The sequence below is a fragment of the Peromyscus eremicus genome, chromosome 16_21, assembly GCF_949786415.1.
Source record: "Peromyscus eremicus chromosome 16_21, PerEre_H2_v1, whole genome shotgun sequence".
Classification (NCBI taxonomy): domain Eukaryota; kingdom Metazoa; phylum Chordata; class Mammalia; order Rodentia; family Cricetidae; genus Peromyscus; species Peromyscus eremicus.
The window spans coordinates 15338156-15350904 of record NC_081432.1 but is presented as its reverse complement, the minus strand read 5'-3'; the positions used below and the strand labels follow the sequence as shown (position 1 = coordinate 15350904).

General features: G+C 47.3%; 1 protein-coding gene across 2 annotated transcripts in view; it reads right to left on the bottom strand.

The window, feature by feature from the left end:
• The window catches only part of Ube2d1 (ubiquitin conjugating enzyme E2 D1), a 30890-nt gene extending 19072 nt beyond the window's left edge, over positions 1 to 11818 (bottom strand). For both annotated transcript variants that reach the window (XM_059281967.1, XM_059281968.1), the window contains exon 1: positions 11702 to 11818. In XM_059281967.1, the coding sequence (XP_059137950.1) occupies positions 11702 to 11725 (24 nt within the window). In that variant the 5' untranslated portion in view covers positions 11726 to 11818. The remainder of the gene's footprint in view (positions 1 to 11701) is intronic.
• Positions 11819 to 12749: the final 931 nt, after the last annotated feature.

Below are 12749 nucleotides of genomic sequence, written 5' to 3'. Positions count from 1 at the left end.
ATTTGGTTTGTCTGTGAATAAACATGTTGTGGGTTTATAGTCCAGGCTGATCTCCTCACCCAGCAGACTGGAGCGATTTCAAAAAGATGTCTGTCAGTCAACAGTATCTCCCCACACAGGACCTCTATGCATCTGAGTTAAAGGACATCTTGACTTTATACCACATGGTTTCTTCCTTGGAAGATTTCAAAAATAAGATTTCAAAATGCTGACATTCAATTAATTAAGTGAGAGGAGGCGAGCTCACTTCCACAAGCTGGGCCTGGCTGCTTCACACATCAGGTGTGTCTGTCAAAGGCTGCTTTCAGTGGGTCTCTGTGAGTGTAAGTATACGTGGACTCAAGTCCACGTGGGAGCCATAGGTTAACCTCCTCAAGAGTCCTTCACCTTGTTTTTCAGGTTTTTTTTTTTTAATTATTAACTATTAGTGTGCGTGCACACGTTTATCTGTGGTGTATGTGTATGTGTGAGCATGAGTATGAGCACACCATTATGCACACATCGAGGTTAAGAGGCCAACTCTTGGGAGCTGGTTCTCTTCACGGAGGCAAGTCCCTATTGTGTCAGACATGGTGGTTACACCAGGCTAGCAGACCCAGGGGCTCCTAGGTGATTCTAAACTCTCCCTCCCATCTTACCACAGGAGTGCTAGGAGTACAGATGTGTGCCACCACATCTGGCTTTTTCCCATGGGTTCCAGGGATCAAACCTAGGCTGTCAGACTTGTACAGCAAGTGCTTTTACCCGCTAAGCCATTTCAGAGGCCCCGTTATTTTTTGTGTTTGTTTGGTTGGTTGGTTTTTCGAGACAGGGTTTCTCCATGTAACAGCCCTAGCTGACCAGGAACTCACTCTGTAGACCAGGCTGGCCTCGAACTCACAGAGATCCGCCTGGCTCTGTCTCTCCAGTGCTGGGATTAAAGGCCTGCGCCAGCACCGCCGGGGCCCTACTGTTTTTATAAGACAGGGTCTCTCACAAGCCTGGAACTTGCTGTGTAGATTTATGTAAGCCGGCCAGTGAACCCAGTGAACCTGCGTGCCTCCCCAGCATGGGGATCCCAAGCACAATCAGGTTCTTAGATGGGTACTCAGGTCCCCATTATGTAGAGCAGGCACTTCACCTGGTAAGTCATTATGCCAGGCCAAGGCGGCTTTCCCAAGAGATAATATAGACAAATTACAGGGGGAGCAGGGGAGTGAAGGCAGCCATGATTCCCAGTGCCTTTGTCCCATCGATGTGCATCAGGAACCAGAGACCAATTCAGAATAAAATTTAAAGGTAAGAAGAATTGGGAGCATTTTTTACCCAACACGTCACCTCAGAATCCACTTTCCCAGATTTCTGAGCAAGGCACAATGGCTGCATTCCCCAACTGCTACCTTGTGTCTAATTTCAAAGAGCCCTTTGATTTGATTTTAATTTTTTTATTGAGTGTGTGCGAGTGTGTGTGTGTGTGTGTGTGTGTGTGTGTGTGCGCGCGCGCTCATGTAAGTATGTGCGCACACTCACGTGTGTGAGTGCGGGCATGTGTGTACCATGGAGGGCATGCGGACGTCAGAGCATAACCCCAGGTTGGTCCTCACCTCCCACCTTGTTTGAAACAGGGTCTCTGTGTACACCAGGCTAGCTGACTTGGGAGCTTCCCAGGAATCTCCTGTCTCCTAACCCATCTCAGCGGAGGAGTGCTAGGATTATAGGATTTCACATGCGTGCTACCGTATCTGGCTTTATGTGGTGGCTTTTGGGAATTCGAACTCAGGGGTCCTCACACTTGGGTGGCAAGTGCTTTACCCACTGAGCCAGCTGCCCAGCCTTACTCAGTTACTTCCACGTACACATACAATTGCATATATATTTCCACCAGAGGAATTACATAAGTCAAATATACTTTAGACAAATCCACGCTATATATGAATCTACTTTAGGAAGTCTTAAAGTGATTCGTGCCAGTGACCTAAACTCGAGCTTTGGGCATCTGACTCCTTCCCATCCTGACCACCCCAGCTTCCTATACCCTCTCATTAATAAGTACACCAAAGTATTCTGATTCTCCTCGGTCCTCATCCCTCCCCAAAAGGGGTCTAGAAGGCAACTTCATACAAACCAATGGAGGTCCACAGGGTAACAGTGTCTGACGTAGTCAGAGCAGAGACCTCACTAAAGCATCCAGGAGCACACTAGACAGCAAGTGGAGGAGGCTGAAGAGACTCCCAGCCAGACAATCTCTAAGATTTAACTTGAAGGGCCAAGCAAGGGGGTGGGGGTGAGGGTGGGGGTGGGGCAGGAATGAGTGGGTCAGAGCAGCTCCTGAGAGCCCACCAGCTTTCTTACCTTCTCACTTCAGTGTTCCCTGCCATCACCCTGGCCTGGACCCTCTGTTGAGCACACTTGAAGAGCTGTTTGTGTTTTCCGCCTGACACACTGGTGATACCAACATGTCCACAGGGCACCATGTCAGGCCTTTGCAGTACTTTCCAATCACCATAAAGTAAGGTGTACAGCTGGGATGATGGTATATGCCTGTGGTTCTCAGACCTCAGGACACTGAGAATCATGAGTTCAAAGCCAGCCTGGACTACATAGTAACTTTAAGGCAAACCTAGACTACATAGCTAGGCCCAGTCTTGAAAGAAAGAAAGAAAAAAAGAAAGGAAGGGAGGGAGGGAGGAAGGAAGAAATGACAGATTTTGCCCTACTAAAGTGACTTTCAATTTTTCAAAATATTATCTTGCCTGTATTGTTCAACATGTCTTCCTCTTAGGAAGATTCTTAATCATGTCCCCTCTCAACCCATACACACATTCATAATCTCACCATCCCCCCTTTCTTTCCCTCCCTCCCCCTCTCCCCTTCCCATTCATTTTACCATCCTCACTTTTTTCCCCCTTTGGTGTTTTTGAGACAAGGTTTCTTTGTGTAGCCTTGGCTGTTCTGGAACTCGCTCTGCAGACCAGGCGGGCCTCGAACTCACGGAGATCCACACGTCTACGCCTCCCAAGCACTGGGATTAAAGATGTGTGCCACCACTCCTGGCACCAACCTCACTTCTTTCTTCCGGTCTTACCTTAAACATCATTTAATTAGAAGTTTTCTCTCACCCTCCGTGGGTCCCTACTCTATTCCCAGAATATCCTGCCCGTCTTTGTTGGGGACACTCGTCAGAGCAACACTCACACATCAGGAACGACATTGCATCCTTTGAGGGCAAGGATGCACAGCCAGACCCAGACTAGGAGACACAGATGTTTCATGGCTTCGCCAGGCAGGCTCTGTATGGAGTATACGGTTCTCAGCATGGCCTTTCCAGGCCCTCCATTTAACCAAGATCCCACGCCCTACCCCACCAATGCTTCCCAAGGGCATGGTTATCTGCTCCAATTTAGTCATGAGGTTTCCAGTGTCTCCAGTTCTAGAGCTTTCTGAACAAACGGGGCTTCCCTGTGTCTTTCAAATCATTTCACGTTCCTCCAGATCTATGTCTCAGCCCATCTTTCCCACTGTGAGCTCCTGATCTCCTCCAAACGAATTCACCCTCCCCACGTTTGACTTCCTTCCTGCATAAATAAATACATTGGGCCGGGCGGTGGTGGCGCACGCCTTTAATCCCAGCACTTGGGAGGCAGAGCCAGGTGGATCTCTGTGAGTTCGAGGCCAGCCTGGGCTACCAAGTGAGTTCCAGGAAAGGCGCAAAGCTACATAGAGAAACCCTGTCTCGAAAAAAAAAAAAAAAAAAAAAAAAAAAAAAATACATTGTTCTTTCCTTGTGGCATTTCTCTACGTCTATCTATTTATAGTTACAGTTTTTGCCTTACCCTGATTACTGGTTATATACCTACTTTCCTGTGGATCTCCTTATGCATTTAGTATACTTTGTATTAGAAGGTGTTCTAGAAATGCACGACTCAGGATCCCTAAAACTCTACAGATGAGGCAACTCTGTGAGACAGCTCTCTAAATACCTGGAAGAAACAACCCTTAAAGGACAAAGAGACCTGTCAAAGAGACGGAAGCCAAAGAGAATTAGAAAAGCACATTACATTATTAGCCCATCATAGAGACACATCTTATTTGCATCACAAATAAGTGATTTGTAATCAGAGGACTTACAAACGTTATAGTACCCATTCGGATGCCAATACCGCAAAGTTCTCACATCTCACAGTCAATAGAATTTATCTCTTACGGCTGCAGAGCACACAGCTCGGTTTTTGCCTTGGTGACAAGTTTAGATGGCTGCTGAACAAAACAGACTGCAAATGACATTGAAGTTTGCTTAAAATTATTAAGGGGGAGGCTCTGGATATTGCGTACTGGTAGAGTGGTCTACGCAGCATTTGGGTTCAACCCCTTACCACAGCGGGGGAGGGGGGGAGAATTAGAGATTGATATTAAGCCCACACACGCACAAACACACATCTGTCTAATGGACACACACAGAGAGGACCATTGAAATGATCATATTCACTCATGAGTTTCTAGATGGTGAAAATAATGACTGGTTGTCTTAGCCAAGGTCACAAACAAGATAAAGCTAGAACAAAGGTTCAGACTGTCTGACCTCCATCCTAGCATTCATCTCTCCCCGGATGCACTCACTCCGGGACTGTGATACCTGGAGTGTATTGCTCTCCACGAGGCCCCTGTGCTGAAGTGAGGTTACGTGCTCGCTTGAGAAAAACAACAGACAAGAGCAAGCGAATACAAGGGAATTCTTCTCCTCTCTCTCAAGAGCTTTGTCTATCACAAAAGGTTTGAAATGACACTGCTTTGTAGGCTTGGAGGAGCCTGTGTTCAAAGCACTTCCCGAACCAAGAAAACATGACAGGAGATGACTGAACACACCTTCACAAAACACATGGCAATATGCTACATATTACCTCCTCACTCCCCTTTAGTATTATTTGCTTATTTTATAGGTTGATTTTGAAATGATTTTTATTTTATTATTTTGTGTGCATGCGTGTTTTGCCTGACTGCATGACCGCATGACCGCATGCCTCGAGCCTGTGGAGGCTAGAAGAGGGCATCAGATTCCCTGGAACTGGAGTCATAGACAGTTGTGAGCCATTATGTGGGTGTGGGAATCAAACCAGTGTCTCCAGGAAGAGCAGCCAGTGCTCTTGACCACTGAGCCATCTCTCCAGCCCCCATACTGCCTTTTGGGTGCTACATTATCAAAATGGTGTTTAGGGGAAAAACAGAAAATGAGAGGAAAATCTATTTTTACAATGTACATAGAACATGAACATATCTACCAATGTATTTGTCAGTAAATAGTGCTTTTCAGAGCTTGATTCTTTTTTAAAAAATGTATCATTTTATATTTATGCATGTCTCTCTGTGTGTATATGCTCGTGTGTGCAGCTGCCCGCAGAGAGGAGAGGGCACGAGACCCCGAGAACTTGAGTGGCAGGCAGTTGTAAGGCTCATGAGAGGGTGTGGGTGCTGGAACCAAACTCTAGGCCTCTGGAATAAGAACAAACACACTGAACCATCTCTCTCTCCAGCCCCTAGAGTTCCCTTCTAGTAACTGGCAAAGAATAGGCGTTTAATAATTGTTTGTGTTTGAAAAAACATCTTAAAATGGGCGTGGTGTTGCACACCTATGATCCCAACGCTCAGGAGGCTGAGGCAGAAGGAATATGGGTTTGAGGCCAGCTACACAGATTCTGTCTCAAAAATAACAATAATAAAAATAATCAAGGTGCTACTCTTGAATACTGTGGCTGGACACCCCTAACTGTATACTCTGTTGCTACTTGAGGCAGAAAACAGAAAACAATTTGTTGACACTTTGTATTAACTGGAAATGAGTCCAAGGGCAGAACATTTTATCTGGCATATGGATGACTGGTGGGCACTTTTTTTTTTTTTTTTTTTTTTTTAATGAAGAGGAGTTGCAATTTACTAAGCAAAGATTTTAACACAGATTTAAGCCCAGGTTGATAAGGGAGAGCACACCCAAGGACAGGGCTTTTGGGGAGAGTTGCCCCTGGGTCACATTAATAAGTAATTTTCAAACCTTTCCTTTCAGCCATGTACATTAAGAAGTAGATTGGACATCATGACTTGGTACTCACACACACATAGTCCCCTGTACCACCCAACTATACTATTTCCAAACTCTGGCACCAGGGGAAAGTAGCCACCCTAGGCCCACCAACGCAAGAGGGTTATCTGAGCAAGTTTAATGTGAAGGATGAGGCCCAGCTCTCCCCTTTGAAGAAGATACTTGTTCTTATTGCTTATTCTTCTATTGTTGCTTATTGCTTCGGAATAAGCAACATGGTGTCCCTTAAGATAAGCAACATATGCAGACCCAGAAGAGAGAGCAGTTGGCAAAATACCCAAGAAGAGGTGAGACAGTGGCACTCTATGCTTCTAGACCACACATTGCTTCCTCTCTATCCCAAGGAGCACATGGAAGACCCTTGTGTTGTCTGTGTAAAGCTTAACCAGAAGCAAACAAAATGTACATGATCTCAGCTTCTCAGAGGTGACGTAGACCAAGGCAGTCTAAAACACCGTTCGTAATGTCACACATCTGTTCTTTGACGGGTGGGCCTGAGAACCTCTCCAAAGCCCCCAAATACAAATCTGGGCATATTGTGCAACCCAGTGTCACTCCAGGACTTTAATGGGTGAGAGAAGGGACAAGTCACTTAATACCTGTTTTCAACAAAATATCATTTCTTCCAGTATTTAAAAGGTGGGCGGGGTTAGGACCAACACATCGGTAGGCAACTGTTAACTTGCTTATATGGTTTTTTTTTTTTTTGGATTAGCAACACTGAACGAAAGCAGAGGCCCAAATGTGTCTGTGTGTGTTCCAGGGAGCTGAAGGAGCAGGGATGCTCCTGGCTTCCTGGAGGCAATCCACCTCCCTTGGTTTTCATGTGTCTGGCTCCCCTAAACAGGCGTCAATAGTCTCGTCTAGGTCTACGCTATTCATTTCCTCAGGACCTTTCGGCGACAATAAACTATTCTCATCTTCTTGCACCTTTGTTATGTTCAAGAAGGAAGAGTACAGACCGGGGCAAAAACTGAGTTTAACTACAGAGGCTTGGGGGCAGGAAAATCCCCACTGTGGCTTCCCTGAGAAAGGCAAACTGTTCATCCTCAAGTGAGAGAGCTACCTGGCTTCTCATGTTTTCTTTTAGGCTATGACCTTCCTTCTGTCGTCCTGCCTGTAATCTCACAATGTGAATAGTTCACTACGCAAAGCCATGACAGGAACTGAAACAACTGGACCACTTTACAGTGATGTCATGAAAATCCCACAGGGAAATGATAACCAGCGGAAGATTTAAAGAACTACAAGCAACTGTGTTTCTGAACCCTTTTGTTGGAGGCGTCAGCGGTTCCGGTGGCATGGAGGAGAAGAAGGAAGCTGCTATTCTCCAGTGTTTAGGGATGAAGGTCGTCTCTGAGGAGAAGGGTGACTGAGCATCCCTCACAGCTGAGCTGTGGTGGTGATTAAGCAGGCAGAGCCCTAATTGCATGGGTGAGCAGCATCATATTGCTAAGCACTGGTCTCTATAAACTCACCTGCCTCTGTATCTTTCCTCTTCTGTGTTTGTTTTTGGGATTGGGTCTCGTACAGCCTAGGGTGGCCTCCAACCCAGTACTATGAGGATGATCCTCGAACTGATCCTACCCATCTACCTCTTAAGTGCTAGGATCACAGGCGTGAGCCACCACGCCAAGGATGTACGGGTGTCAGGTGAGCACTTTACCAATGAGCTACAGTCCCAGACCCTTGACTCCGTGTCTCCTAGTTTAGAAAAACAACATAAAGGTCCACATGATGGAAGAAACCTGTCACTGCGGAGAGGACTGTCTGGCTTGGAATCCTAGCCATTTCCATAGGCCAGATATGCGATCCTGCGTACCCCGGTGAACATCTCTGAGCCTCGGTTTCATCATCTGCAGAGTGGGAATTAGATTGTTTCTAGCTCCAGGGCCTCAGGAATGACGTGGGCAACTCAGGCAGGTTAAGCTCTTGGCATGGAGTTAGGCAGAGCGACCTCCACACACGGTGGTGGCTGTCATCCTTGGGGACATCGTGTGTATAAGAAAACAGAAATCGGTAAGCCACAGAGCCAGGAACAAAAGCTACATCCTCTTTCCCTGGATGGTGACCCAGACACAGAGGTTCAAGCTGCTGAAGGTACCGTGTTTGCTACACTAGCACAAACACTGTGACTTAGAATCGCACAAATCCAAGTCCGAGCAGCTCAAAACATTTACAAAACTACATTTTAATTTTATGTTCATGCACACAATTTAGGTTAATTATTAAAACGCCCAGCATTCAATCTTTGGAACCAAATGCAACTTATTTATTCCTGTGGTGCTGTCAGTTGAACCCCGGGCTCTGAAAGCAGTAGGTGTGTGTTTTAGCACTGCGCCATACTCCCCAGCCCCAAATGTTTCATTTTGGGACAGAACGCTGAACGGATAATTATCTGTGCTGCGATATTTATGAAAGAAAAGCCTTTTGTCTCACTCTTCAGGATACAGACAAAAAAAGGCCGAGGTCTAGCACATACCATCCGGTGTGATTATTACCTAAATTTCCTTGTGGGAAATAAGCCCAAAGGGAAAGAGACAAAGATGTGGATGACGCTGCATGGGGGTTCCTTTCTCCCCTGGGTTTCCAAGTGCTCAGTATTATAGCAGAACACTGATGGTTTAAACAGTGATTTTTCAAAGCAAAGTGTACTGAAGACTAAAAAACAGTATTCACAGAAGAAACACCTAGAAAACAACTAACAATAGACAGACACCCAACCAAAAGCTGCTCTCTTTTTTTCAGATCTGCTTTGGGCTTCTGGCCTCAGATTTTGTTCAAACTTTATTCCTTCAGTGACTTAGGTGACTGTAATAACATCTTTCTCTATGTCTAAAAATAGGCCACGGGTGTGTAAATTTATGAGCTGAAATGCAAAACTGGCGCAGAGTGTCTAAATTGGAGCATTAAATCATTTAGTCTACTCTGGCACAGAGATATATTTGAAGCGCTGATGTCCACATGCTTTGTATAAAGGCACAATTTTAATCCAACATCTTTGTTCTTTTCACAGGTAGAGAAATGAGATGCTGTGAACATTGTTCTCAAACGTGCCAAATCACTTCTCAAGAGATTAACCCTGGGTAAAACCCATCTCAACTCCAGCCTCGGGTTCCCTCTTTAGATAAAGAGAATGGACTAGGACATCAGGGCTTTTGACCTTTCTATGCTGACCCCTCAACTCAACATTGAGATTCAGCATCTTCCCACTGGGAGCAGTGGGGTCTGCAGTGACTGCCCCTGCCCTAAGGGACTGTCTCCCTGCCTGTACTCTTGGCTACGCCACTGCAAACCTGGGTTTCTGAGATCCAAGACCTGATACATTAGGAAAAGAAACAGTGCAACCCAATGGCCTGAAGTTATCTGGTTACTTTAAAATATATTCAAAAAAGGTGGCCAGGGGTTGGAGAGGTGGCTTAGCAGTTAAGAGGACCCAAGTTCAATTCCCAGCACCCACATCAGACAGCTGACAACCGTGCCTGTGGCTCTAGCATCAGGGGACCAGATGTCCTCTTCTGGCCTCTGTGGGCACCCGTACACATGTGGCATGTACTCACAAACACACATATAAAAATAAATCTTTTTTTTTTTTTTTAAGCTCAGAGGTTAGCATTGAACTCCCTTTGTTAGAATAAACAAGATTCAAATAAAAATCTGAACACTGAGGGTATCAGGGAGCTTTGTAGCTGATCATCAGGCAGCCTGCTCAGCCTGGGCTTGGTTCTCGGCAAGATGGCAGGTGAGGAAGGAGGAGGATGGTAGAATCAGTTGGTTTTGAAGGGCTGGCTGGCAAGTATGACTGATATGATGTGTGGCAGTCAATGTCTGATGACAGGAAGGGAAGCCAAAGTCTCGTACTAAAACATAGTATCATGTGACCTCCAATGTCTTCTCCAAAATATCAGTGTGTCATAGGTCTGACATCAGTCGTACTTTACTGTTATCTTTGTAATCGACAACTGTGTTCATACTCTGTTCAACAACATCTACTAAAAAAAAGAAAAAAGAAAAGAACAAAAAAAAAAAGACGTGGGCTTTTGCCAAACTAAGTCAAACACATGGGCTTAGCATTGACGGACAAGGCTTGTCAAGCCTGCACTTACAGTAACGTATAATGTTTTGTTTTTCTGAATGGATACTCTATAGATAAATGCTGTGGCATCTAAGAGCTACTGTGTGTGTGAAGCCACATGGAAATGCCTCACCATTGTGAAAGGAATCGAAGTTTGAAAACTTCCCTGGGAAAAATGTGTGTTGTCTGATCCAAACGGGAGCCAACATTACAGTAAGCGTTCAGAAGTCCGCATGGTGGTGATCATGACTGCACCTTCAAAATTAGGTCTGTTGGTTTATACGGTTAAAAAGAAAATGCAACCGTGTTATCTTAAAAAGAGACAACGTCATTACTTAATAAATGCTGATTTTACATTTTATAGCGAGCTGACCTTCAATGGTACAAAGAATGGCAACGATCTACACAGCTAATGTTCGAGTCAAAAAAAAAAAAGAACCCCGGGTTTGGCTGGGTGTAAAAGTTGCTGTCCTCTGTACCGAAAGATGCATGTCTAGTACTGCTCTACACTCAGAACATTTGTAGTGAAGTGTAGCTGGAAAGGTTGATAAAATGTTTGGGGAGCCATCCATTTCTTGTGAAATCAATTACCAAACACATTATCCACTGTTGGCGCAGTTGCTTCCAAAGCGCTCCCAAACACCATGTTCCCGGCAAGGACTATCGCTGTAAATGTTAAGACTTGAGTAAGGGGACAAGCCAACAGGAGAAATGGGTGCGGTAAAGAATACAAAGAGAGCGTTGGGATGGATCCTGTGTGTTGACTGACCGTTTGTATTTCTTCCTCATTCTCTACTCATGCGTCAAAGCATCCAAACAATTTAATTTGTGGTCCTTACTGTTGTGTCTTCAACTCTACATGTGAGTTTATCATGAGGGTGTTTAAAAAAAAAAAAAAAAAAAAAAGCAACCTGCTTGGCTTGCCTCTCCATGAATCACAGCCAGGAGGTCATCTTGCTGTGTATCAGCAACTATGTTCTCAGTACAGCTATGTGACCTGAAGTGGCAGCTGCATGCAGAGCCACCAAAATAGCAAGGGCAAGAGCTTTCTGCTGGCTCCTCGGTCCCAGTCTCGCTTTCCCAGATCTTTCCTCCCACTGAGCACCAGCCAACTGCAGAGCCGAGAAAGACCCAGCCCCACGCTCTGAGAATAAAGGCCGTAGGCCCACCACACCTTCCCTGTCCTCCCGGGGAGCCCGGGGTGCGAGCATAAGAAATAGGGCTCCGGGAACACTGTGAGGACGCACAGCGTGATAGGGGACGCAGGCCGCCCATTGCGGGGCAAGCACCGGCCCAGCGGGGATGCACACACCCCGGGACAATCTGGCCACCCCACCGGCACCCACACCCAGGGCTCTGGGCTCAGTCGAGAGAGGGCACGGCGGGATCCGGGCGCCCCGGATTCCAGGCACCTGGACCTTGCGGGTGCACGCCTCACCTGTGCGGGGCCGATCCGCACCCCGGCCTCCCCAATGCCCACGCCCCTCCCACGCCGTGCGCCCGGGACTCCTAGGGACCCCTCGGGGACGCCCAGGTCGGCCCTGGCCGTCACTCACTTTCTGGATCCGCTTCAGCGCCATGGGGCAGGCGGCGGGGGCTGCGGCGGGTCCGCGTGTCCCGGGCTGCCGCCTCGCGGGGCTGCTCCGTGTGCGCCCGGGCGCGGTGCGCGAGTGTGCGGGCGGCGGCGCCGGGCTCTTTTGTTTCCGCCTTCGCTGCTGGGAAGGAGCCTGCGCCCTCCCCGCCGCGCCCCGCCCGCCTGGCACACTGGGAAGTGTAGTTCCAGGCTTGGCCTCCTCGGCCGCCCCTGCGGACGTCGTCCGGTCACTCGTGGGTGACAGCTGAGGCCAGGCTGCTGCTCCCTGCAGCCCTCTGCAGAGCAAGGTGCCGAATCTGCAAAACCCGTACGGGCAGGTGAGCTGTGGCTCTTAGGAGCTGCTGCGGTCCACGGGTCGCTCCTCCTCGCACAGACCCTGCAGCAGATCTTAACTTCCTTTGCAGATATTTCTGTCTCTTCTTCGCTGGCCCCTAGAGGCAAGAGGAATCTTCCTCGATTGCACTCCACCTTCTTTCTTGAGACAGGGTCTTACAATGAACACCGGGCTTCCCTTTTTGCCTTTTTTGTCTTCACCTCACAGCAATAGGATTGCTGCGACTTCCCACACACCCAACCCTTACATGGTCTCTGGCATCCGAACTCAGCTCCTCAGGCTTGTGCAGCAAACAATTTACCCACGGAGCTGTCCTCCAGACCTTTCTCAATTCTCTGATCTTGCTTGCCCTTTGAACCATGACTTCTGGGCTTGACACCGGCAGCATGGGTTTTCGCTTTGGTCAGTCTCAGATTTCTCTCTGGCTTTGGTCAGTCTCAGATTTCTCTGGCTTGGGTTTCTGACTTAAGTCAACCCACACCTTATCCGAAATGGTTTTGAATCCCACTTTGTTTCTCAAAACATTCGTTGCCCCTGGGCTTCAGCAGCATCCACTGCCTCTGGGTCAGCCACATCTGTGAAGTTCTCTTCTAGAGCTTTGCAGTGGTCCACAGGAGACCATCCTCGTGCCCTCTGAACAAGCTAGAGCGGGGCTGCAGCCCAGAGGGGCTGGGCT